The sequence below is a fragment of the Corvus cornix genome, chromosome 1A, assembly GCF_000738735.6.
Source record: "Corvus cornix cornix isolate S_Up_H32 chromosome 1A, ASM73873v5, whole genome shotgun sequence".
Taxonomy (NCBI): Eukaryota; Metazoa; Chordata; class Aves; order Passeriformes; family Corvidae; genus Corvus; species Corvus cornix.
The window spans coordinates 63,115,293-63,142,375 of NC_047057.1; the positions used below are offsets into that span (position 1 = coordinate 63,115,293).

General features: G+C 44.2%; 1 protein-coding gene across 1 annotated transcript in view; it reads right to left on the bottom strand.

Annotated features, from left to right (window-relative positions):
- Nucleotides 1-27,083, bottom strand: part of VWF (von Willebrand factor) — a 123,618-nt gene that overhangs the window by 75,936 nt on the left and 20,599 nt on the right. Inside the window, exons 8-18 of the mRNA XM_010410249.4 lie at nt 25,194-25,316; nt 22,591-22,702; nt 20,767-20,813; nt 17,409-17,545; nt 15,928-16,066; nt 15,289-15,389; nt 12,591-12,786; nt 11,801-12,016; nt 5,603-5,843; nt 4,700-4,794; nt 2,944-3,104 (exon numbers count right to left, since the gene is read on the bottom strand). Coding sequence (XP_010408551.4) covers nt 2,944-3,104; nt 4,700-4,794; nt 5,603-5,843; nt 11,801-12,016; nt 12,591-12,786; nt 15,289-15,389; nt 15,928-16,066; nt 17,409-17,545; nt 20,767-20,813; nt 22,591-22,702; nt 25,194-25,316 — 1,568 coding nt within the window. The remainder of the gene's footprint in view (nt 1-2,943; nt 3,105-4,699; nt 4,795-5,602; nt 5,844-11,800; nt 12,017-12,590; nt 12,787-15,288; nt 15,390-15,927; nt 16,067-17,408; nt 17,546-20,766; nt 20,814-22,590; nt 22,703-25,193; nt 25,317-27,083) is intronic.

Sequence of the window (27,083 nt, forward strand, 5' to 3'; positions counted from 1 at the left end):
TGGATTTTGTGCTCTCTGATTGTTCTTCTCCTCTCTTTCCCCAGAAAGGTGCTCAACACTCCATTTGTATATTTATTAATATTTTCCAATGGGAAAAACCTGAAGTGCAGTAAACTAATCTGAGAAAGCATATTTTTCCCCACACTTCTGCACATATGTTATGATTTCTCTTTTCTGCTCTGCAAAAGGGTGACAAGTATTGAGAATTTCCCACCTTCCAGATAATCAAAGACAGAAGAAGAAAAATTATTTTTATGACATATTGAACATTTTTATTTGCTAGAACTCAAAACAATGTAAAATACTAAGTCAAGATGAACTGGACAACTTGTTTTTCAGTTGAAAGAAATTAGGTTTTGTCTTCAAGCTAATAAGTTATCCATGAACATTGATAACTTTCATGTGCTACTGTACCACAAAAGAAAAAACAAATCTTCAGTAAGAAGGTACAATTTCTCCCAGAATGATGATATGTGCTAATATTTATGGGAACACATGTTGAGTAATCTGTTACTCCCCACAGACCTTCCTGCAAACAGCAGCTCACCTCTGTGAGTTCTTGTAAATTAGGCAGGATTACAGAACACCAATAAGGGAGACTGACCAGTAAAATGGTTATTCCTTTTTCCAGTCCCTTTATTGCTCACCTCTGTTGGTATAAGCCTGGAAAACACAGACTTTGATTTGACTTCGCAGAGCTTTGCCTGTGTTCCCAGAGTCTGTGTTAGAAAAGGACAGGATGGAAAGGAGATCCTGGTCACCATCCCAAATCCTTCTCTAGTGGGGAAGCACAAAGCCTCATTGCAGAGTGCAGAAATAAGAAAAAAAGGCACTCCCAAACCTCATCCCATTGGGTGAGGAGGAGGAAACTGCTCTTTGACAATGAGCTGGCAGGTTCCTGTGGAGCCAGGAATCAAACACTGGGCAAAGGGGACACACCTGAAGGGAGACTGGGCTTGATCTTGTCTTTGCATGGCAGTGGCTACAAGATCATCTCTACATGGGCTTCTCCTGTCGTGGCTTTGGTGCATCTTGTGATTTTTACTCTCTGCCAGAAGCGAAGCAGAACAAGTAATTCCAGGCTGAGTTTAGTGAAGATTAAACCATACTGTCATCTAGTGGAGAGAGAACTTATTTTACTAGTAGTTTTCAAAAATTACTGAGCCTGATCCTACAATCCAAAACCTGACAAACCACCTTGTTGAATTCAGGGGTGTATTTCACACCACTGCAAAGTCAGCTGGAGTTTCCAATTCCAAAAGGCCAAAGACTGCTCTGGTGCCAACAATTTTATGAAACAATTGTTTGTTTCAACTTACTGAAAAAGAATATGAAATACTGTAGCAAACATGAAGGTTAATTACTGTGAGGTTTTTTCCTGTGGAGTGGTTATCATAGTTGGTTTTCCACAATTATGTCAAAAGTGTACTATTACCATATCCCAGAACTGAAACCAAAAATCTCAAGCTCCTTCACCAAATCAAAGGTCTGAATGTTAGATGCAAAGAAAAACCTGTTCACCCTTGGGCTCTTGGAATTTTACAAGTACACAAGCTTTTCTAAGTTTTCTTATCTCACTATTATTTAGGAATATTTTTCAGTTAAAGGACAGACATTTATAGACTGAAATATGAAAAGAAGCAACACTTCATTTTTAAAATAGCAGTGGAAATTTATGGGTGACTTCAGATTCTGTTCTGTCTTTTTCACCTCCAAGACATTTCACAAGCCTGGGCTTTTGTCTAGAGCTGGCATTTTATTCTGGAGTAGAATCTATTTATATAAATGTGTGTTTATCAGCAAAATACAGTAGCAATGTTCAAAATATGTTTATATTAATACTAGAAATTACTGTCTAATGAGAACTCGGGGGAGCTGTTTTTCTAGTAAGATAATTGATGGAATTTGGGGGTAGAAAACACTTAAAATAATGATGAAATTTGAGGGTTACAGTGGGAAATAACCCTGGACTCCAGAAAGCCTCTTTTCGCGGGGGGGGGGGGGGGGGGGGGGGGGAAGAAAAGTGTGCTTAGTACACCACCTGCAATTCCAAGACACACTCTGGCATCATCTTAGCAAGTTTCATGTCTCACGTTCCTTCTCACAGAGAGCCTTCAATTTGATACAACCTACAGGAAGGCACCTGGAGAGATGGAGACTTGACAAGGAGGAACCAGTATCAGCAGGAAGGGTGGCTGGATCAGAGAATCCCAGAATGGTTTGGGTTGGAAGGGACCTTAAAGATCATCTCATTCCAACCCTCCTGCCATGGGCAGGGACACCTTCCACTAAACCAGGTTGCTCAGAGCCCCATCCAACCTGGCCTTGGACACTCCCGGGATGGGGCAGCCACAGCTTCTCTGGGCAACCTGTGCCAGGGCCTCCCCACCCTCACAAGTAAAGACTTCTTACTTCATACCCAATCTAAACCTGCTCTCTGGCAGTGTGAAGCCACTGCCCCTTGTCCTGTCACTCCAGGCCCTTGTCAAGAGTCTCTCTCCATCTTTCCTGTGGGCCCCCTTCAGGCCACACTGAGGTCACCCCAAAGCCTTCCCTTCTCCAGGCTGAACAATCCCAATTCTCTCAGCCTTTTTTTGGAGAAGTGCTCCATTCCTCTGATCAACCTGAATATGGGCATCTGTGTACTTCTGTCTCTGAGAAAGTTCAGCAAGACTGAGGAGGGGTTTAAGAGCAGAGCTGAAGGAAAACATAAACTCATCTTCAAATCAGGCTTTGGAATTTTGATTATGAATTATTTTTACGAGCTAAAGTTCAACTTCAATGAAGATATACTAATACACATTCTTTAAGCCAGCCACAGCTTGACAGTCAATACTTCACAACCACTTATTCCCAAGCTGCAAGAAGACTGTTGGTAGGACAGAATGAAGGCAAGAAAGCAAAGAGGACCTGCTTCTCCCTGCTGTATTGAAACCTGCTTACCATCCCTTTTGGACAGAGGCATCCAGATACGCAGCCATGGCTGATGCACTCCAAGTCATAGTTCTGGCAGGTCTTGGTACATTCCACTCCTTCTGCTCGTGGGTTGTTGGCAGGACAGATAATTTTTTCCATGGGGACTCTGCATGTCAAGCTCCTTTTTACTTTAAAGACATTAGTTTACAGAAATTGCAATTAGAACTCAAGTATTGTTGGCATAGTATTTTTCCAAAAAGGGGATCAAGATTTTGATTAGAAAATTTAGAATATAGCCTGGAGCAACACCACTACACATGATATGGCAAAGAAAGCAGCCCCTACCTCCCAGAGTGACCTCAGGCTGCCGTGAAAGCAGGTATTTAATTCTGACACAAAAAAGCTGCACTAAACATACAAGTGCAATTCCAGACTGCTCTGGGGCTATGCAAACACCTGTAGGCACTGTACAAAGTCAGAAAATTCATATTCTGAGAAGCAACAGCATTGTATATTATTCTAGTTAGACCCATTTCCCATAACTGCCCTGAGTTTAAATACAAACTCTGAGACTTCAGGATCTGAGAGATCAGAGGGTCCCAAGAAGCTCTAGGATATTATTTCAAGTGGTACTAGCAATATGCCTCTCTGAGGTTTTGTCAGCTTTGACATACTAATATCAGGAAAAGTACGTCTTAGGAGCATTAAGGGAAGAGTTTGGTGAGATATTCACTTGGAAGGCTTCACCTGAAGAACAGGTGACCCAACCAGTGACACTGTCACTGGTGTCCTAGCAAGCAACATTAAGCAGGTCACTGCCCTGTACCTACAGAGGGATTTACAGTGTTTTCCACTAGCAGGTGGTTTATCCTTAGAAGGTGCAAAGACAAACAATAACCCTTTGTCTCCAAGGCACAGGCTAATATCAACCACAAATTTCCTCCAGACCCCATGTACAGGTGCATTTGTCAGTGTGCCATGGAAGACACCGTGTTTGGCTCTACTGGTGTTCCCATAGGGATCATAGCTTATCCTGAGTTGGAAGGCACCCGCAAGGATCACCAAGTCCAACTCCTGGATATTCCCAGGCCTTCCCAAAGCTACACTAGCCCTGTCCCCTCTGAGATGCATCCAGTCTCAAACCCCCCTATCCCATGGCAATCCCATAAGCTCCATCAGTGGGAAACCCCAAAAGATCCCAGAGCACTTCCGGCCTTTCTCCAATGCTGCAAGCCCCAATTAGATGCTGGAAGTGTTCCCGTGCACGCCTCACAGTCAAATATTTGATAAACCTGTCTACTGATGGGAAACGTGGCAGCTGTCAGTCTCCAGGAGGTTTCATGGAGATTCCTGCTGGCTGGAAAGCACACTGGGAACCTGGCAGCAATGTAACCTTCAGGCCACAAAAAGCCTCATTTGCACCAGAAAAGAGAGTCTGCATCCCATTAGTGAGAAGCAGCAGGCATAAAGCTGATGAGTTACTGATGTCTTGTGATCCTCAAATAGCAACTGGGGATCTCAGATCACTGCCAAGGCATCCTTTAACCTCTTCAGCTCAAGAGAGACTGCAGTGGCTAATTATAATTTTGAGAGGTGAGATTCAATGAGCCCTGCACCCTCCCACACAACCCTTTTGTTTCTATCCCATAGAAAAAAATATAAAAAGTCTCACAGTATCACAGCTGTTGCAAACTCTGGAACTTCTTCTCCAATCTACACTACCAAGAGACTGAAGAGAAAAAAAAAGTCAAAGTAAAATATTAATTTTTTAAGGCATACTAACTTCTGGGAGATGGCCTCTCATCAGCAAAAACATCAGCCAGGAAGGCACCAGGAGCTCTGTTTGTACTGCAGTGCATGAATCCATTCTCACAATAGCTAAGAAAAACAAACAGAGCTTATATTTAATGAAATGGCATTTAGCTTTCACCCACACTGATTTTCAGTCAACAGGGAACTTGTCAGAATACAAAACTACACCTCACTGGGGCTGAGCCGTTGCTCTCCGTCCACTGTGTCTGTCAACGTTAAAGGCAAACTTTCCTTAAGGGAGTTGATGGGATACAGTGGCATGGCAATCCAGCTGCCTACTGGCCCTGTCCTGCTAGATCCAGTGCAGCTGCACAGGGATAAAGCCGGGCAAGACAATAGCCAGCTTTGCTGTGGAAAGAGGTAAGGGACCACCTAGTTCCTGAAACTTGGGATTTTTGTGGTAGAGAGGAAAAGGAGAAAACGCTGTTCCCAAAACTGGGCTTGCCCACCAATTGCATTCCCACTCCAAGTGTACTGCTACTCAATTTAACAATTAGAAATGCTTTTTAATACTTGTATCTTTGACAAGAGGTAATTAGGTTTTAACAGTTAAGAAGTGTATCACAGTACATTAAAGTGACATTTTAAAAGCCCACAAAGTACATATTGTCAGTAATTAAGCTCCATTTCTAACTGGCAGGAACTGTTCATGGAACAGGGCCTAATACAGAGTAATTCTGAGTAAGGTGGCATTTGAAATTAAGTGGAGAGAGATGCAACAGCAAAACTCCCCATTTGGTTTGTTGGAGGCAAAATCTTGCCTTTTCTTAAACTAGTTTCAGTGGATGCACAGGAACTGACCCAGTTAACAACTCAAGCCATCCAAAAAATTGGAGTGAGGGGTGTAGGGAAGGGTTACGAACATTGCACTTACCACATGGAGTAATGATCCGAGAAGACATCCTCTGGCTGGAAGATCTCCCCATCATAGTAGCAGGAGCACTGGGACTTGGGCACGCACTGCTCGTGCTCATCCAGGTAGTGCCCAGGGGGACAGTAGCAGCCCTCCAGGCAGAGCTGCTCACAGTCCTCTTCTGGGTAGGACAGGGACCGGCATGTCTGGTTGCATGGTGTCCCACACTGCTGGTACACCTGGCCTTCAGGACAGGCCATTGCTGGTGAAATACATGAGGGAAAACAGCATTTGATCTAAATCCAGCTAAAGGAAAAGCTGCCTAAACCAGACTGGGAAGCCTGGGATTAAAAGGTATTTGCTCAATTTACTCATCAATGGAGTATTACACCATCCTCCCTTAAATGCAGCACCAGTGCAGCCTCAGGCACTGGTCATATATACACACAAACAAAACGTTACAAAAGGAAGTTCCCAATAATGCCAGGACTTGACTACAACCTTTGTGATGGAAATCCAGCCACAAAATTTCACCCAGAACATGAAACAAGTGCTGTCCAACCTCTATTATTATTTGGATCACAGTCAGGATAACCTAATTGAAGCTCTCCTAAAGTACCTAAAGGGAACCTACAAAAGAAGGAGAGAGGCTGTCGACAAGGGCCTGGAGTGATGGGACAAGGGGGAATGGCTTCACACTGACAGAGAGCAGGTTTAGAATGGACATTGGGAAGAAATTCTTCCCTGTGAGGGTGCTGAGGCCCTGGCACAGGTTGCCCAGAGAAGCTGTGGCTGCCCCATCCCTGGAAGTGTTCCAGGCCAGGTTGGATGGGGCTCTGAGCAAGCTGGGTAGTGGAAGGAGTCAGCCCATCAAAGGGAGGTGTTGGAATGAGATGGTCTTTAAGGTCCCTTCCAACCCAAACCATTCCATGATTCCATGCATTTAGTAGCGTTACAAGTGTGATGTACACACTTACACCTCTCTTCCCTTGCAACAATCTGGTCAAAGTAGAAAAATAGTAGAAGTAGTAGAGAAGTAGTAGAAAAGTACTTTTCAGCTTTGATAAGCAGGTGTGCTGCAACACGTTACAGCCTCACATCCCAGAAGTACTCCACGATTTCTATGGAAACAGGAGCAAATAAGGAAGTAATTTAGCAATCATGAAGCCAAACCTTGATACTAACGATTTTTGATGATGAATTATTTTATATGGAGACTAACTATGGCCTTTTGAGCCATTTTGGCTTCTTTGTTTATTACTTCCTCTTTCTACAGGGCCGATTTTGAGGCATTCACCTGTGCACACATCAGCATCAGCACTAGGTGGCAGCTATGACAACACATTGCAGAAGACAAGAAAACGAGTTAGTTTTATCAAGAGTTTGAATTTAACAGGCTTCCTGATAACCAGGATTTACACTGTCGTTTGTAGCAACCTTCCACAGCAAACAGTTGTACGGTGATGAGGAAGGCTGTTCAGGGAAGCAGCTGCAAATCAAAGTTGGCGCATTTGTACCTTGCTAAAACCAAGATCAAAGGGTTACAAGAGAAAGCCCTTCCTCTTGTCATCCCTGCAGAACGATGTGATAATCCCTACTCTCTTCTGTGTGCACACGTCCCTGGGGACTCTGGCAGGCATTGAACAACAGGATGGGCCTGCAGCCTCAGCCAGGTGTTCACTGGACTAGCAAAGCAAGGCCCACGTACTGACCAGGTGCTCATGGTCACCTCCACAGAATTCTTCTGAAATGAAGAATTATTCCTGCCTACTGAAGAGAGACATGATTGCATTAACACCTCCCCAGCTTCTCTTGAGGCTCCTGCAGCCCCATACATGGGAGTGTAACACCCTAAACTGAGGATCCAGCCCAGAAGCATCTAAGGTGACTTGAACCCTTCTTCAGACCAAAGGTCACCCAAGCCTGGGACTTGTGCCCAAACTATTTAATGTGCCTTTCACAACACAGCCCAAGAAATGTGTGCTCATCAATACAGCAAATGCTTCCTAACTCTGGACTAAGCAGCAGATAGATTCACTCACTCTTACAGGAGTCTTTGGCAGCCATCCACAGAAACGTGCTTCTAATTTACATAAACCTGATTTTTGCAGTAAATCAAACACTGAACAGGCACAGCCCAGGGCTGAGGACCATTTTAAAAATAACTTTCATCACTAAAGGCACGTTATAGCAAGACAACCATGAGGCCTCAGCCAAAAGTATTATTTGCTACCCATGAACCTCTGGAAACATGGAACTGGTCTGGCAGATTGCAGATGGGTGCACCAGTTTATTAGAGTTTCAAGATTCAAAATAAGATGGGATAACCAAGCCCAACATTCTGCCCTACTTTCTAGTCAGCGGTAACACTCCCTGTCCACAGGGACAACTTTGCAGTGGATCCCTTTCTTAGGCAAAGCATTGTAATTCATGTGTGGGAACAGTTTCAAACTGAAAGACAGTAGGTTTAGATTGGATATTAGGAAAAAATTCTTCCCTATGAGGGTGCTGAGGCCCTGGCACAGGGTTCCCAGAGAAGCTGTGGCCACCCCATCCCTGGAAGTGTTCAAGAACAGGCTGAATGGGACTTGGAAAAACCTGGTCTAGTGGAAGGTGTCCCTTGGAACAAGACGATTTTTAAGGTCCCGTTCAAACCAAACCATTTTATGATTTTCCTTGCCCATGCACCTCCTAAAATTTTCAAAACATCCCCTATTTTTCCAGTTTTGCTTCCCAAAGCCATGCTTACACTCCACATCCCAATACACTGCTCTATCCCTTCCCAGCAACATCTGTTTTTAACCACAAAAAGGCAAGACAACTGACCTGGGAGAGGCCTGTTGTCTGTACACTGTGTAATACACTGTCACTAAGAAAAACCCATCCCACTGTTGCCAGGAAAATGAGAGGAAAAGGCAAGGTGCATCTAGTCTCTGTGGATGCCTCCTGTAAAACCAAAATAGCTCAGTGCTGTGCTCTGAAGCACAGCCTATCCCAGGAATAAGATAAGAAACAGTGGGAAAGCATTGGAAAAAATGTGTCTGCATCAAACAGCTCACGAAGCTTTTGTGGGTGGGTTTTCAAACCAGAGTGAAAGGGACAAACAATGACCAGTTCCTCAAGTAACACAAGGTGAAAATGTTGCCACCTCTGGGTGAAGGTGCACCCTGTCAGGACTAGATTTAACACAGCTTCTCCACCATGCTGAGGCCCAGCATGCACTGTACCCATCCTCAACTGCTGCTCAGAGCCTGTCCTTAATTTCCTGCTCCATCACTCTTGGATTTTTCCTATACAAATGCTCTTACAGAAGCCATGCAAAGTCACAAGGTGCCCCAGGACTACCACATTAAGGAAAATAGTGGGCTTACCAACAGGTCCTAAAATTTGAAGAAAGATCTAGGGAGCTGTTGACTGATTTCCCTGTGCCACAGAACAATACACACTTGAGACAGGTAAACATAGAAATACTTTGGTTGGAAAAGACCCTAAGATAATTGAATCCAGCCGCTAACCCCACCACTAAAGTCCACCTCTAAACCATGTCCCTAAGCACCACATTCACGTGGCTTTTAAATACCTCAAGGGATGGTGAATCAACCACTTCTCTGGGAAGTCTGTGCCAGTGCTTGATAACCATTTCCATGAAGAATGTTTACATAAAACCTAATCTGAACCTCCCTGGTAAAACCCGAGGCCGTTTCCTCTCCTCTTGTCACTTGTGTCCTGGGAGCAGACCTCAACCCCGACCTGGCTGCACCCTCCTGTTGGGGAGTTGCTGAGAGTAAGAAGGTCCCCCTGAGCCTCCTTTTCTTCAGGCTTAAGCCCCTGGCTCAGCCACTCCTTACCAGATTTGTGCTCCAGCCCCTTCCCCAGCTCAGTTCCCTTCTCTGGACACGCTCCAGCCCCTCAATGCCTTTCTTGTCCGGAGGGGCCCAGAGCTGCCCCAGGATCTGAGGTGTGGCCCCAGCAGTGCCCAGCACAGGGGACAGTCACTGCCCCGGCCCTGCTGCCACCCCATGGCTGGCACAGCCCAGGTGCCATTGGCCTCTTGGCCCCCTGGGCACACCTGGGCTCATGTCCAGCCGCTGTCCCCAGCAGCCCCAGGGCCTTTCCCAGCTTTCCAGCCCCTCTGCCCCAGCCTGGAGCTGCAGGGGGTTGGTGTGACCCAAGGCAGGACCGGGCCCTTGGCCTTGTGGACCCTCAGATCTCTGACCTGGGCCCATGGATCCAGCCTGTCCAGATCCCTCTGCAGAGCCTTCCTGCCCTCCAGCAGATCCACACTCACAGCCACCTGAGTGCTATCTGAGAACTGAGTGAGGATGCACTCGATCCCCTCGCCCAGATCCTTGGTTAAAGTATTAAATAAAACTGGCCCAAACACTGAGCCATGGGGAACACCTCCAGTGACCAGCCACCAGCTGGGTTTAACTCCATTCACCACCACTCTCTGGACTCAGCCATTCAGCCTGGGGTTTACCCAATTTTTTACATGCAGGTGCACGAAAGACCCTTCACAGCATGGCCTGTCTGCTCCTCCCTTGCAGCATGAAGGGATTGGCTCTGGTGCTTATTCACGGTGGGCTGCAGGAGTATGAGTCAGGTCTTAAATAATCAAACTGCAACTAAAATGATTTCAAAGATAAGGACACTGAATGCACTTGATAGCTTGACACACAGCAGAAATGCTGTGCTACACTAATGACTTTGCTCCCTGGCACTTATCCACTCCAAATCAAGCAAACTGGCTCTGTCAAGTCATTTCCCAAGAAACCAAATCTCTGGCGATGAAGGCAGGGGTGGAGCACACATTCAGTGCACCGGGCCATCAGCACAAATTACACAACCTGCACATTCACATCTCAAGCCCATTAAAAAAGAGGGATTGCTCTCCTTCATGTGACAGGAGATGTCTAGGGCACCAGGATTATTTAATGGGGGCTGATGGATCTGCAATCAGGGAAATCGTCACTTTGTGAGAGCACAAAGCTCTCTGTAATGCACAGAAAGGAAGAAGCAGCTCTGCACTATTAAAGATTAATTGTGAAAATTGACTTGTTCAATTACAGAAAGAGCAATGGGGCATTATCACTGTTCTTTCTTTCAGCCTCCAGACCTGCAGAGCTCTGAAAGGATTTTTATTACATTACTGTTCCACTATCTGAACATTTACATAAACTAGGTAAAATCTTATAAAACCATGCAGCAGTTTAATATAAACTGGGTTTGTTCTCATTCACAGCAAACACTTTCCAGCCTGCAGAAGTTGTGGTTACTGACCTTGCAGACCCTACCAGGTCAAAGGCCAGCGACCTCTCTCTTTTCCACTTTCTACACACTCAGTTTATAAATGTTTTTCCCACCGTCTGTTTGGGAAGAAGTAGCAGAACAAATCTGGAGAGCTGCCAAGCACACATGTTTCCCCCCAAATTTTTCAATTGTCTTCTTTCCTTAATAACAAAGTTGCTCAGGAAAATGGAAAAACATTCACTTCACAAATATTTATGGGAAAAGTATGTCTGTGCTCAGTCAAAATTACATGGCAATTTCCTACCACATTGACCTAACAGAGAAATAAAAGAAATATAAGGTGTTGGATTCTTCTGCTCCTGCCTCTTAGCAGATTGGCTATTAATCTTGCCCTGGATAAGGGAGAGATGTTGGAGAGGCTGTGGGACCTCTGTTTTTGCAGATATTCAAAATTTGTCTGGACAAGACATCAGGCAATCTACAGTAATTTAGCCCTGCTGTGAGGAGGGCTGGTGCCACAAGATTGCCAAAATTCTCTTCTGATACAAGTTTGTCTTGCCCTTCTGTGCTTCCTCCATAACCCCACATTCAGCTAAAGTCAGGAGTCACTGATGAGGTCAGGACCTGGGAAGCTTGGGCCTCAAAAAAAGGCAATTCGTGGATTACTACAAATCACTTGGGAGATTTCTACCCTGGGACATTCAGAAAGTTTCCAGGTGAGTAGCTGAAAATGGAAATCCAGGCAAAAGTTCTGTGGAGGTGTGTCAGATCACTGCTTCTCTCCCCCAGTGCTGAGCAGTCCCTGGAAACAGCTTTTGCATCCTTACCAGTGGGGACTAAAGATTTGCTCTCATCATTTGCCATAAGGAAAATCTGGCATCTTATTCTAGATCTTTCATCCAATTCTGTTGCCAGAAAAATTCCTTCAGGATAAGGAAAATAAGCGGGTTTGAGCAGCACTGCACTTACGGCAGAAGTCGGGCTGTCTCCACGGCACCAGGATGCTCTTCCTGGCACAGGCTGCTGCATAATTAGCAATGGCAGAGCACAGGCAATCCTTGCCACTGGAGCAGGAGCAAACATCAAAGCGGCAGTTCTTCACGTAGGGAGTGGGACTGACTTCATGGTGGCAAGGTTCAAAGGCAGGAGACAGCAGAACTGAGCAGGAATCCTCAGCATATTTGGCTAAAAAGAGAAAAATGACATGCTCACACTGAATCAATCAGTGACTTTCAAGGAAAGCTAGAGGAGCCACAGTATGCATTTTCTTTTCATTTTATAAAAGGAAAAAAAACCCAAAAAACAAACCACACAAGAATAAAACAGCATCAGGCAGGCACAGATAGCACCACAGCTCATATGTCATGAGCTCTACTGAAAGAGTAATATTCCACTAGTAAAACAAATCAAGGAAAAGCAATGCTTTTATATTTTCCTAGCACTATTTCTGGTGCTCTAATTCCTTTTACAGGGCCTCTGCTTTCTGCTGCCTTTTTATATTTGCAAAATTAAACTAATTTTTGTTTTCAATTTTCACAAAATATTACGTTTTCCTTAAGAAGCCTGCATCATACAAGTCTCTCTGTGGGTTTTTTTTTGTTGTTGCTGTTGTTTATTGGGTTTTTTTAAACATATATTACAGTCACCCTGGTGGTAATGTAAACAATATTAGCTTCTTTTCTTTATTTTCCTTTTTTTTTTAATGTAAATGGAAGATCACCATTTGCTGCACACGTTAATTTTGGGTAGAGTTCAGTACCTAAATGAGGATTGAGATTGCAGGGGTCACTGTCTTGTTTTAACAAGTCCTGGCAGTCTGCATTGAGCTTCCAGGAGTTCCCAAAGTCTTCCAGAAGGGATTCCACCATGCCAGAAGGTGTAAGAAAATCATCCCCTTGGTTCCCATCATAATTTCCACACAGCCCACACATCCTTTCAGAGTAGACTGGAGACACCTAAGGAACACAACATTAGCCCGCTCATCTTCCAGAACAGGTTACCACTGCAGAGCAAGATTTTTTTTCTAAGGAATGAAACATACACAATTTAGCAGTCAAGAAAATTCTCAAACACACATCAAAATACTACAGACACAATGCCATTGTGCTGTATTTTTAAACTTCTAACAAAAATGCTACTATTAGTAGCAGCAGGACAATTGTTGCACAGTACAGTGAATTCCAGAGGGTGACTAAGAGAAAAATAGCTTATTTTTATGCCTTGATCAGAGGTCCAGTTTAGTCTTCCCTATTTTCCCCCCTCCATTCTTATAAATGAGCAGGGCAACAGTGGTGGTTGCATCTTTTTTATGTAATTACAATGGCAGTTTGGGGGAAAAGACTGCACCTGGGAGCATTTCACAATTTAAAGGAAAATTGGATGATGAAGGAAATTTAAACAGGCTGTTTTATCACAAAATTGAGTCAATGTTGGAGATGCTCCCTTCAACACTGAGGACCCTGGATAAAATAAGGAATAAACTAATACCCCTAAAGCTACCTCACATTAGAGCTTCCTCCTGCCTAGAGGAGCTTCAGGCACACTAAAAGCAGAATTGCCAACAACCCACAGAGCAGGTGCACTTTTCACCCTGTTTTATTCCTGCTGCAAATCAAGGGGCAACTGAAAGGTGACCCTAAACCTAGAGGTAAACAGAGAGAAATCTCCTAAGCAACATCTGCAACACAAAGACACCAATACTTTTATTTTAGTAGGAATTGTCAGTTTCTGTTAGGAGTAAAGCTCTGGTACACTACAAACACTATCAACTACTCAGGAGCCTTGATGCCCTCTGTATCCATGTAGTTGAATGCTAGTTTGGGCAGGCTTGCATGAGTAACCAGTGAAACAAACAAAATAAGGTTAGAAAAATCCACATTTTTAAAGAAAACTGGTTTTCTGTATAAATAAAAATAAAAAACATTCTCCAAAATATAACCTAATACTACCCACTGTTCAAAAATAGGGGCCAGAGGATTAATATGGAGCATCAAAAAGAACAATTAGAGGATAAATATTCTTACTACTAGGAGTGTTACTACTCTTTCACGTACTCTGCAGATGGAACAATGACTCACACGAGTCCAAATTCTGGTGTATTCAGGAGTGGAAGCTCAAATCACAAATACAAGGCAGTCACAGAAAAGGGAGCCTTCTTAAGGAACACAGGAAGAATTTTTGCCAGAACAAGGTAATGGAAGTGTTTCACTTCCTCCAATTGTCAGCAACACCTGGCAACAGGTCAGTCTACAAATCCAGCATAAAATAACTTTCCAAAAGCAATTAAAGAGATGCTTTAGATGCCCAGCAAGGGAAGGAGCAGACAATTGGAGAAACTTCCACTGCTTTTATGGATAGAGGATCTGGAGCAGAAAATCAGGTTTGTTTTCAGTGGGACAAAAAATTTCGCAGGTTATATGGGTCTCTGACCAGGCAGAAAAATACTCTAAATACTGAGGAAAGCCAAAATTCCTGAGATGTGCCAAGGGACTGAAGTGAATTATTCTAAGCCCCAAAAGAACTTTTAGGACCCCCGGAGCACAGAGATACAGGTTAAATCAAAACAACAACCACAAACCCACAGATGCTTTCTAAAATTATTCTAGACCTTTCTTATCTGTTTTCTTTTCAACTCTTGAACTCAGTTCTGAACAGGCTTTCATAACCCTTTGTGCTGTGCCAGACGTGACATTTAAGCCAGATTTTGGGGCAGGCAAGGAGAATGCAAAAGCAACGCCACAGTTCAAGGAGAGCAGCGTTTACGACTCGGCAGAAAATCCCAGGAAAACTGGTTTTCTTGGCAAAACTCCTCTCAGTGAGCAGACCCCTGCTACAAGGGGGGGTTCAAAGGCAGCAGGGCTATGGTTACAGCTTCCTTACAGATCATTTCTGTTGCACCTGGCTCGGTACTTCTACACTCTGCTGTGTCTGCAGCACCGACAAAACCTAATTGTTAATCAAGGCTGACTTCAAACATTCCTCACAGTAGAAGGAGCACGCAACACATCTTCTATGAGCTAATTTCTTTCTCCTGGAAATCATGAGTTACTGTGTCCCTGAAGGTCTTTTCTTCCCTTATTTTAAGTCGTTCACATCCGTTGTTTTAGACAGGGCAATCAAAGCAAATAAAAACAAAACTCCAGTTTGGAGGGTATCTGCTGAACGAAACACAAAACTCTTCATGATTAATAATGGCCATCATTGCACACATCAAAAAAAAAAAAAAAAAAGAAAAAAAAAGGGAGGAGAAAAAAGCTACCAAGCTGCTGCAAGATGAAGTGTTTGTTTCTGAAATACAAAAGGACCTGTATATCACTCTGGGGGTAGCAAAAGAGAAAGGAATTCCTAACATGCGACACAAAGCAATTTCTGACTTCAGACAAGAAAATCTTTGTACATATTTGGGTGAAACAAGAGAGGGGGCAAACAGGCAGAAATAAAACAGGCAGAAAAAGTACCTTCACTAGGAGTTCTCCATGACCATCCCAGTCAATCTGCAAATCTTCCCCATAGGTGAGGCGAACTGAACTCCTCATCACACGCTGGACACGGAGGGCACCTGAAGGCAACCACAGGGTGTCAGTGACCTTTTACAAGATGTAGTGACAGGACAAGGGGGGAATGGCTTCACACTGACAGAGAGCAGGTTTAGATTGGATATGAGGAACAAATTCTTCCCTGTGAGAGTGGGGGGCCCTGGCACAGGGTGCCCAGAGCAGCTGTGGCTGCCCCATCCCTGGAAGTCTTCAAGGCCAGTGTGGATGGGGCTCTGAACAACCTGGGATAGTGGAAGGTGTCCCTGTCCATGGCAGGGGGTTGGAACTGGATGATCTTTAAGGTCCAAACCAAATCATTCTGTGATTCCATGATTTCAAGCTTCTGGTTGAAAAACACTAATTTTAAAAAGAACAGACCAACAGTCGTTTTCACTCAGCTGCATGAAGAGAAGCTGAAATGACAGAGCTTCTAGAAGAGACTGAAAGTGAGAGTTTGGCATTGAAAACACTCTTTGATTGAGCTGGGCTAAGGCATGCCTAAAACCATTACTAAGTAGGAGCCTTTCAGGGGCTGGCCAGAGTCAGCCCATGTGAACACACCTTGCAGCAAAGGGATCTGTATGTCCTGTCCATTCAGTGAAACTCCTCCTCCATGTTTCATTTTAATGATGCTGTTGTCCATATCCCGGATCCGGACAGAAGCTGAGCGAGTGCACACGGCATCAGGATCATCTGCACACTGCAGAGAAGGGAAAACCTGCCTCAAACCTCAAGTTTTCACTTTCTTGGTGACTTAGTCCCAGACGGCATTTTGGCATCTAATTTAGGAGCTGTTGAGTGTCACACTGGTTTTACAGATCTGGTTTCTGCATCCCACAGACACCAGGCTGGCAGCCTTCCCTCCCTTACTCTGCTAACCACACAGCAGGGCTGAGCTCCCTGTCTCAGAACCTGGAAAGGGATCTGTGGGTGTTCCACCTGACCTCTGGGAGTGACCCATGGCAGTGACCAGCCCCACAGCTGCGGCAGGGGAAGGAAGGCCACCTTACCCATACAGCCTGGGAAACAGTAACGCAGTTCACACTACCTGAGATTCCTGGGGTGTTTATTTTCCCAGCTGTGGGATACCCAGATGAGGAACAGGGATTGTGGGGGACCCACGCCTCCTCCCTGGTTGCGAAAGGGAAGTTTCAGTGGAAACCTGTCCTGCAGGTTGCCAAGCACCAATGACCTCAGAGCTGCACTATCAGAGCTCTCTAACGCAGGAGACAGACGCAAATGGTGTGTAGAACTGACACAGCCCATTTCTCCAAACTTCCCTGGTGCTGCAGGACAGGCTGATACGCCCCTTCCCTCCTGTCAGACTCCTGTCTCCATTGCACCTCTCCCTGCCTTCAGTTCCTCTGTCCCCATCACCTTTCTTCCCCTCTGCCTCCTTCAGGGCCCTTTTCAGTCTCTGGATTTGTTAATCTTTTCCCAAGCACAACTGGTCAATTCATTTCATGACCAGGTTCACCTCCATGTGACATCCCCCTTCAGGATCTCCATCCAGGAACCACTGGCCTGGTTCCCTTTCCTGCCTCTCTCCATCTGGCTCTCACATTTCCATCGGGGGAGACAGCAAAGAAAGTCAGGAGCTGCTGTCTGACTACAAAAAAAATCACCAGCCAATCTGACTACATGGGAAGCAATGCAAGGCACTGCTCTGCCAGTGCACTCTCCTTGGTGTCCAGGGAAATGCCCTTTCCCCACAGGCATTAGGGAGGCACCAGCACCCAGGGAGCTTTACAAGGGGTGCACCCTTGCCTCTGTTTGTTCAGCTGGCAAAGAGTCAGCGAGGACCCATTTTCCAAGCCTCATCATGAGTCTCCATCCCCGCATAGGCTCCTGGGAATGGTGGTGAGGAGAAGCAAAACACTTATTAACTAAGGAGAAAGACTGCATCTGTTATTTAAACTAATTATCTCATAGGGAAATTGCTTCTGTTGGCCTGTGCATCTGCAATTCACAACATAGTCCCACAGCCCTGTCCTCTCTCTCTCAAGAGCATGCGCAGAGGCACCAGCCAAGGCTGCTGTTACCTGCACCGTCTCGATGATCACAGAGAAGGAATTTTCCACACAATCCTTGGCAAATAAGTACTGGCAAATCCCACTGAAGGTGAAATACTTGTTGTCAAAGCTTTTGAAATGGGACTGGCCAGTGACAGAGCATTCCCCTGGAAAAAGCAAAAAAAGCCATTAATCATCCCAGCGCCAGTTGCAAGCAAAATCCTGCTTGGCCCTCACAAGCCTCTGACGGGGAAGAGCAGCCCTGGTGGAACAGGTTGTACAAGGCCCAAGCTCCCCACAGACCAGAAAGCACCAGCAAGATCCTTATCTCACTGTTTATTTCCATAAGGCATTACCAGTAGTAACACAGGAACCAACAGCAGGTGGGGAACATGGAGTAAATCACACTCAAGAGCTGAAATTTGTGCCTATGGAAAAGCCTATATTCTTTTGTTGGGTTGCCTTGAATAACAGTAAGTTATTTTAACATAAAATACCTTATGAGAATAAAGAGCTGGAAGATAATGTCTGTGGGCATCCTTCCAAGGGTAGAATTTATGTTGGACTTTACCCTGAACCATTATCTCAACTAACAGAAAATTAAAAATAATTCTATAGTTACAATAGCTACACTAAAGTCCTCACAGAATAAAGTGAAAGCCTGGCTTGACCACCTTTCTACTACAAAAAGGAGCTATTTAAACCTATCAGCATTTGAAGGTGTTTTGGTAAGTTGTGGCTTTGCATTTCCAGGAAGGCACTATCCAGATACCACAGCTGGGATTTAGTACCCTGTCATGCAAACACACAGAGAGGCTCCAATTCCACAGAGCTTGCAGAGAAAGTCTTTCATATGAGAAGACCATCACACTTAGAGATGATCCCATGGCAAACAAGGTGGGAAGCCACTTCCTCATCCAGAAAAAAATTCAGGTGCTGGGCCTACACTGGCCATCACCAGCCAGAGGATGGAGAAAGGTTAAATGTTACAAGCTGGCAGGTGAGCTTCATGAGTTATTCTCTCTTCACTGCCTTTGAGTCCCACAGATGGTCTGTTTGATAAGCACCACGTGGAAATCTCCCTCTTCAACATATTATTCAGTCTTTACTATCTTAAACCAGCTTGTGCTAAAGCACAACTTCACAGATCCTGAGGATTCCCAGCCTTGCACAGCTCTGATTCACCCTAAGAGAAGTCCAGCACCTCCTGGATATCTGTCATCCCTTGGAATTTGATTTCCAGGGCATTCTCTGCAACAAGGAAACAAGAGGACAGGTTTGCAGCACGGAGAACTGCTATCCAAGACAAGTCCCAGCCCTTGGCACTGCTCCTGAAAGGGAAATTTCTTTTCTGTGGCCAAGTCTTTTCTTATGGGTTCCTCTGTCTATTCCATTTGATGTAATGCATCCCATGAAATTTCCTGAAACCTTCTGCCTTCATAATTATTTCTATTATGATATCAGCTTGAAAGCCTCTTAGTAGTGCCAGCCAGCTCCAGCTGTGGATCCACCTTATCACCAAACCTACAACTGGGCAGTTCACTCCCACAATATGAAAGAAATCTTTCCTGACAAAAAAGTTGGTCAAAATTAAAACAGAACTACCTAGAGTTTATATGAGGAACTACATAAATTTTCTGGACACACGACTTTAGAAATATTTGTGGTAACTAACCAACAATGAAAATAAGCTGCAATATTTCTTCAAGTAGAGACAAACAGCACTGGTAGCAATATAAATGTGGCTATTCTGGGAGGCTTTGCTGCCCTCCCATACTGTGTCAGTACAGTTTATAGAGTGTTAGCATGCATATGTACAACAGCTGCAGGTATACAACCTTCAGTCTCAAACAAGCCTCGCAGAAAACTGATTTAGATATATTGGCAGAAGGTACAAAAATAAGCTGCCTTTCTTTTCCACTTCTGCTTATTTGGGACAGCTTCCCCATTCAGAAAAAGGCAGCAATGCTATATTGCCTCTTGCACAGAGCTGGATATCAACATCTGTTTGCAAGCCTCAATATCAGATTTATCTTCACTTCTATGATCACTGTGAAGAAAACACAGCCAGAATTAAGGATAAAAATTTGGCCCACGGAATACTTATCATAGCCCAGAGAGCAAGGACATTAAAAGCTATAACCTAAGTAAAAACTGAAGCTAGAAAAACACCTATTTCTTGTTTGTAATCATGCTGCTGCCAATTAGATAAAACATGTAACAAATCAGCCTGGGCTGTATCCTTGTGTTTTAGACAGTGAGATTCCCTGCACTTTGAGAGATCCTTAATGAACAAGCACAGGGCACAGCTCACTAAAAATGTCATCTCCGTTTTGAATATTTGCATACACCATCCCCCATCCTCTTCTTTAAGTGCTGATCCTTTGGGGGAAGTGCTCTTTTTGTCTAAAGCAGGAGGAAATGGAAGATTGATGGGTCAGGCAAGTTTCATGTTACTAGAAAAAGACAAACTTTATGAAAGAACAGGTTAAGATTGTTGTAATTGTCCTAATGCACAGTCTCATCTCAACAAAAATCCACCAAAGCCCCCAAATCTGCTCTTTTCCCGTCCAGCCATAATCCCAGAATTCTTCTCTTCCCTTCCACTCTCAGTCCCCAAAAGCAAGGAAAAAAACCAAGATAAAGAACTGTGCTGTCTCCCTGCAGACTTCCATACATGATGCCAGCAGAGTCAAACGCTGTTTCAGGTCAACCAGGGCTTTCTGCAGCTGAACATGGAGCAGGAACTGAGGCAGGGGATGGGCCATGAAACTGGCAGGAGGAAATAAGGAATGCAGCACTTTGCTGGCCAATGCGTGGCATGAAAACTCACATTCCCCATGCAGACAAAAATGTGGGACAGAAGCCATCAGTACAGGTGAGTTTGGGAGGTGGAGTTAGGAGGAAGGGGAGCAGGAGCACCTGCAGAGCTGCCTCTCCAGTCTGCCAGCACCCATGGAAGGCAGGGCAGCCACCTTCTCCCTGGGGCTGTAGCTCCTTCACCCACACCATGACCATGAGGGAATTCCCAGTCATAAGGTACAATAAGGAATTGTACCTAGTCAAAGAAAGCCAGGAGTGTTCCTCCACCTGGAAACCAATCCTCTCAACAAACCCTTATAATTGGTAAACTAAGTAATCAAAGCAGGAACTGTCCTTCCCACCACACAGGATTTTTCATTGCTACACATAAACCACACAGGGCAATGTCTGACTTGTATCAGGAGAAGAACTTAAAAATAGGATCCCATATAGATTGTACTGGAGCAAGCAAGGAAGAACAAAGATTCGTTTTTTTGGGTGAAAACAAAAGACAAGTGGGGCATGAGTGGGAGGGATGTAGGCAAGGCTTACTTGTCAAAACCTGAAAAGAATAAAGCCAACATACCGGGGCATTCCCCATTGCTGCAGATCCAGGTGCCACGTCGACAAATGCTAGGAAAGAGATAGTGGCAAGTTAGGCAAGAGGACATGAATACAAATCTTCTGTTGCACACTTTTCCCAAAAAATTGAAACTGGTCCCCTGTCCCAGGGAAGTTAGACCAGTCTCCAACATCCTTTCCATCTCCTATAACCTCATTCCTTAATGTGTTCATCCCTTCTTCCCATCATTTGACAGCAACTGCTGGTAATATGAATGGGTATTGTTGCAAAACTCAAGGACTTCTGTTTTTCCCTGCCAAAGTTCTGTGTTTAATGAAGTTTTCAGCTATATTCCACTGTTGTGGAATGAGTTTTTAATGCAGTTCTCAAGGTATATCTATCAATACATCAGAATCACAGGGAAAAAAGTTCTAAGGGACTTCTAGAAAAATCTTTTACTACAATCCCCAACTCAGAGAAAGTAATGCTAAAGCTGGATCAGGTGGGTGAGGACCTCATCCACTTGAGTTTAGAAATATCCAAGATGAGGTCCCACAGCGTCTCTGAGCAGCTGTCCCAGTACAGCACTGGGGAAGGTAGAAGAATTTTTCTTTGTGTCAAAACAGAATTTCCTTTGCAGCTTGTGTCCATTGCTTCATAACCTTTTGCTGTTTGAGGAGATTTTGGCCCCATCCTCTTCACAGCCCATCTGTAGGCAGTGTTCCCTCATTAGCCCTTAAAAAAATCTATTCCCCTTTGCTTCTTCTTACGTCAAACTCCCCTGTTGTGATCACCTCCAGTGTCCTCCACAAGCCTCTCCACACTCCTTGTTTCAAGAGCTACTATATTCTTCTCATTCCTTTAATTATCCCAGCCCTTGAAAACCATTTGTGGGGAAGCAGATTATTGAGGATGTTAAATGCAGAGTCAATGGAATGACATTCTCCACAGCAGCATCAAATTGGAATGACAAGAAGCAATCACAAAACACAAGCAATAAAAAAACCCCAGCCTATCAGGCTACACTCATCTCCCAAGAGCACTAAGGTTGAACAATGTGGCCAAGCTCAAAGCTGCAGAGGGCTTCCTGTCCAGGGAAAAAGACAAAATGCTAATGTCATGGTTATGGTGTTCTGAGACACGTGGTGCAGATAATTAAAAGCTTCTGATTACCAGGGGCGATGCACAGACCGCCTTTCTTCTGCATATCATGGTCTTCACTGAGTCCTCCTTCTGTCCTCTAACTGGAAACATCTGAGCAAAGAGTTGTCTGAACTCCTTGCACAAATAGGTCCACACTTAACACAAAACCAGATCAGGAATATGTGACTAATTCTCCTTCCTTTCTTTAAAATGCTCGCCTTGCCCTCCAGTCTGGTGCCCAAAAGTGAAAGAAAAATTGTGAGCCATGCTAGGAAGACTCGTTAGCCCCATGACCAGTTCCAAGGACGTGCCTTCGGCTAAATCCTCTTGGAAAAAAATGGGGTTTAGAGGTTAAATACATGTAGGAAGTCAAAACAAAGACACCACCTCTGACTACCCAGACATGGGAACCTGCTGGTCTGTCTTATCCACAGGAAACAGGTAGTTCTCTGCTCTTTGAAGGAGTGTGACCTTCATGTTGTTCTATCAGATCAAATATCCCTTTAAAAATAGGGCTGATTTTGCCTTTGTGAACAGCTCACTTCTTGGAAGGGGCTGGCAATTCCAGTAAGAGAGCAAGTCCTTTGCCAGTGAAAGGAAATTTTTTAAAGGTAGAGAGATTTCTAGAAAGATAATGCAAAACAGTCACTGACCAGCATGCAGTAGTTATCTACAGCAACCACACCAGAGCAGCACAGGGTTTACCATGAGTTGCAGTCCTGGGAGATGGTGAAGCCAGAAGGATAATGCTTTCCAGAGTGGATGCAGGAACAGTCAGAACTTTCAATGCAGTGTTCACCATCAAGGAGCAGCCCCTCTGGACAGGTCAGGTAGCATAGACACCCATATCACACACACAGGGAAAGAAACATAAATACAATTAGATTTTCTTGTTCTTCATATGCTTTGGCAAGACTTCATATGCATCATTATCCATACTTAGTCACAGACAGCAATAAAAAGGAATGAGGCTTGCCAAAAACCCTCACAGGGGCAGGCGTCTGCTTTCCTTCTAGTGCTGCCTCTCCCTCAGACATACTGAACAAAGCTTTCCTGGTGCTTACAGAAAAGCTTAGCACATCCTCAGGTCCAGAGCACATATTGGGACATAGACAAATCAAACACAGGGAGCACGATCAAAGTGGGACCTGACTGTTGGAAAAACCATAAACTTCACTGGCTGCAGTAAAGGGCGTCCACACAGTAAAGGGTGTCTTGCATTTGCCATAAGAGAACCAAAGATGAGGCAAACCAGGGAATGAAGAAACAAATTTGGACACCACGTAAGTCTAGCAGAGGGGGTCTGAGAGAAAGAAGCCACTTCTCAGCTTCTGCAGAGGCGAAAAGAAAAGCAAAAGGGCCAACTTCCCAACTTGGGTCCAGCTGCTGAGGTTTCCATATTACACAACTATAATTACCTGTTCTACAGAGAGAGTTCTTTATCCTACAAGGATAAACAGAAGCACAAAAGAGTTACAAGTCTTGTCTAAGGTAGAAACTTGTCCTTGCTTCTATTGCTAGTTTTTAGTGCTTTCTATTCAATCCCTTTATTGAGAGATAATTGATATTCCCCTATTTTCAAAAAGCTGCTGTGGCAAAATATTTGTTTTCCTAAACACCCCTCTCCCTTTTCTTTGAGGGACTTGTTCCAATCACCTGCAGAGCTTTTGGCTCTTTTCCCTGGCAGCAGCAGTCATCACTGACAGCAAGACCCAGGTAAGTCTCCTTTCTCCATTCTTCCCATAGAGCTGCCTGGGAAGATCTTGGCTGTTGAGAAAATCCTTCCAGTGAGAGAGATTCGCAACAAGATCTGAGCATTTAAGAGTGCTGTGGCTCTCCAGAGAGTACAAGAAAACAGAACCAGCCTGCCTTTTTTCCTGGCAAGAGTAATTTCATTTACTGCAATTAATGTAACTGTGTGGGGCATTTAACAGAGGGAAAAAGAAAAAAAAGAAAGAAGATCCTATTTACTCTTGGAGCACTGGAGGGGAGCTAAATGAAGGTAGAATCCTCATCAAAAATCCCTCTAGACATCTGTCAGAGCCTCCTGGTTTTCTATGAAACTCAAATCCAGGTTCTTCCCTTCTGGCTGTGCCACAAATAGCAGTAAAAGTTTTGAACTGCTGATCGTTGTTTCTTTCCATGCACTTCTTTCTACCCATCTACTTGTTCCTCATGCCATTTACCCTTTCTGTAGAGCTCCTGCTTCTCTGCTCCTTAGCTCCTCTCCCCTTAGACCTTTCCTATGCTGAACGCACCAATGCATCTACCAGAGGAAAAATACAGCAAGAGCCCTTGTGTAGCCAGTGGATTCATCTCCAGCTCTTCCCAACACTTCCAGGACTGCACAAATACAGTACCTGGATCCTTCACAACAAAATAAGCTCCTGAGTCTGGTTACATCACCTGTCACCCTCCATGTGCACCTTCCCAGGTCCTGCCACACCTCTGAACTTCCAGCAAGGAAGAGACTGGCAGCTAAATGGGAAACTACCAAACTCTGAATGCAGTGACTCCTCAAACAAGGCTGACATTGTCATTATTGCCTTGTTTTGGAAACCAGAATCTCTGCAAACCTCCATCACACTTGGCATCTTGTACACAGGGACAGTGAACACCTCTGTGCATTCACAAAGCCCAGACAGGGTGAAATGCAGAGATAGTCCTATTCCAAACAAACAAAGTACCCAATGAACAAAAACAAACAAAAAACCAGCTAGAAATGGAAGCATATGGAGGCTTTGGGGCCAGGAATCAAACTCTTCTCCTGCAGTTGTTTTAAGTACAACAGATGAAGAGGAAGATTGGCATGGCTGGGCTGTCCCCTTTTATCCAATCAAATCTCCTGTATCAAAGATTCAATAATAAGTGAAATTATTCACCTAAATCACGAAGACCTTTGAAATTGCAGTGCAAGCTCTACATGTACTGTTTTCCTGCAAGAAATTCCTTCTGTGTACTCTCTGCTGTTTCTTCCTTTAACTGTATTTGCCTCTAACCCAAGCAATTCAGGAGTACATCAAGGGCCAGCAGTCCCTCACCAAGAAATAAAGGCAATCCTGGAGTATTAGTTGGTACTGATTTTCACAGAAACATTTACTTTTTAGTTGCCTCTGAAAAATGGCCCTTTCATGGAGTGAGCATACAGGCACTACAGAAACTGGATTATTCTAGGGCATGGTCCCAGAAAAGAGAAGTGTTTCTGATTTCAAGAAAATTTAAGGGAAGACACAGCTTTCCTTCTTCTAATAAAATAGGTAGCCTAACTGCCAAATGTTTCTCTGTAAATAACACAGTAAATAAATTACCAGGGCAGCTGCAGCCATCAACACATTGTCCATGACACACTTCATTGATATTCAGGCTCTGGCAGGTTTTGGCACATGGGGATACGCACTCCTTATATTCCATGCCAACTGGACATCTTGGCCCTGAAACAATTAAAAGAAATTAGAAATGCAAATTCCTCAATAACTCTTAAACCAACAAATCCCTTCATTATCAAAGGCTGAACCACAGAGACAAAAGGTCATGTCAGCTTCCAAATGATTATTTCTTTTTTAGAAGCAGATCATTTGATAAATAGTTGATTTTCATTTTGCTGCAGTATCATCATCTGTCAGATAGCATAGTAAATACTCAGAGGTTAAAGTCGATTTGTTTTCTAATAAATTGAGTCTTAATAGCTAAACCCAAGTGCATTAAGAATAATCAAACCCCGGGACAAGCTTTGCAACAATATCTAAGTAATTTGTACAGACATGGTTGTTTTGTGCCTTTAAGCCATGCACTTACTGCACTCATTTGTGAAATTACACTGTTTGGTGTTTCCAGGGAGAACCAGGAAACAGTTAAAACTCTGAAATCCCATCCTCCTTCTTCCAGAGAACCACCAGCTCAGGACAACACCCATGCCCTGGTATCTCCACTGCTGCCATTATCTAGGCCAGGCCATTATGCAAACACACTCTATTACAGCCATTCCTTCTCTTCAATGCATACACACACCATGCCCTGCAAGACTGCGGGGGCATGGAGCAGGACGAAAAGGTTAGAGCCTGCCCTTTCCAAGTAAATCCTCTGCTCAAGAGGTGGGAGGATAATGAAGGAGTGATCTTGCCTTGGGTTTGGGCACCAGTTCTCACTTGGACAGTGTGCCTAGCACTAGAGCCCTTCCCACACAGCAGAGCATTCCATACCTCCATCATCATCGTCATCTCCTGAAAAAGCACAGATGAAGGGTGATAGAAAATTAAGCTCCTGCTGCGGCAGCGGGACACTTCCCTCTTTCCTGACTCAGGAGAAAAGAACAAACTGTGGCTAGTGAATTCAAGGGTTAGAAATGAGCTCTAAAGCTCCTGGGATCACAGAAAGGCTCATTTCACTTGTGGCTTTTAATCAGACTCACAAAGAGCCCCAGCAAAAATGGGTTCTCTGGCTCACACGCTGAGCAAGGAGATGAGGTTTAATAGATTCCTTTAACATCCCAATGGAAAGGTAATAAATTACTGCTAGAACTCAGACTGTAAAATCCCTAGAACAAGTGGCTGGCAGCATCTTGCTGCCCTAACCACAGTCTGAAGGCACAGTTTTCTTCCGTGGCCAACAGCAGAATATCTTTACCAGAGAACTAAGTGTTGTCAGTACAGATCAGACAGTTTGCCCCATGAAATTAATTTACACAAACATCCCAAGGAAATTGTCCTTTCTCCTAACAAAAAACATGAGAAAAATCACCGAGAACATTATATTAGTGGATTTTTAAAATTTAGTTTTGTAATGCTCTGTATTAAACCAGGGTTCTTCAGTGGAGGTGTCAGCAGTAGGTGCTGATGCCTTGTCCCGGTCTTAAAATCAAGAGTCATACATGGTTAGAAGGGAAAAAGGGATTTTACCTTGGTATTTATTTTAAGGATCCTTAGGTGCACTACATCCAGGTCAAATGCACCAAAATGCACACCGCAATGCACACCCCCAAAAGGTATACCCTCTGGTATAACATTAGAGGTCTTACTAATTAGCATATCTATCAAAGATTCCCCAATGAGAGGCTCAAGTGAGCCCCCTCCCCAAGGAACCTTCCCCTGGATGGTTCTATCTTGGTTTACAGAATGTGTTCTGGAGAGGACCTTGGGGTCTGGGGCACACTGATCCGTAGCTATGATGCTTCTAAAATGTTTAGTCTCTTAGCTGAACAA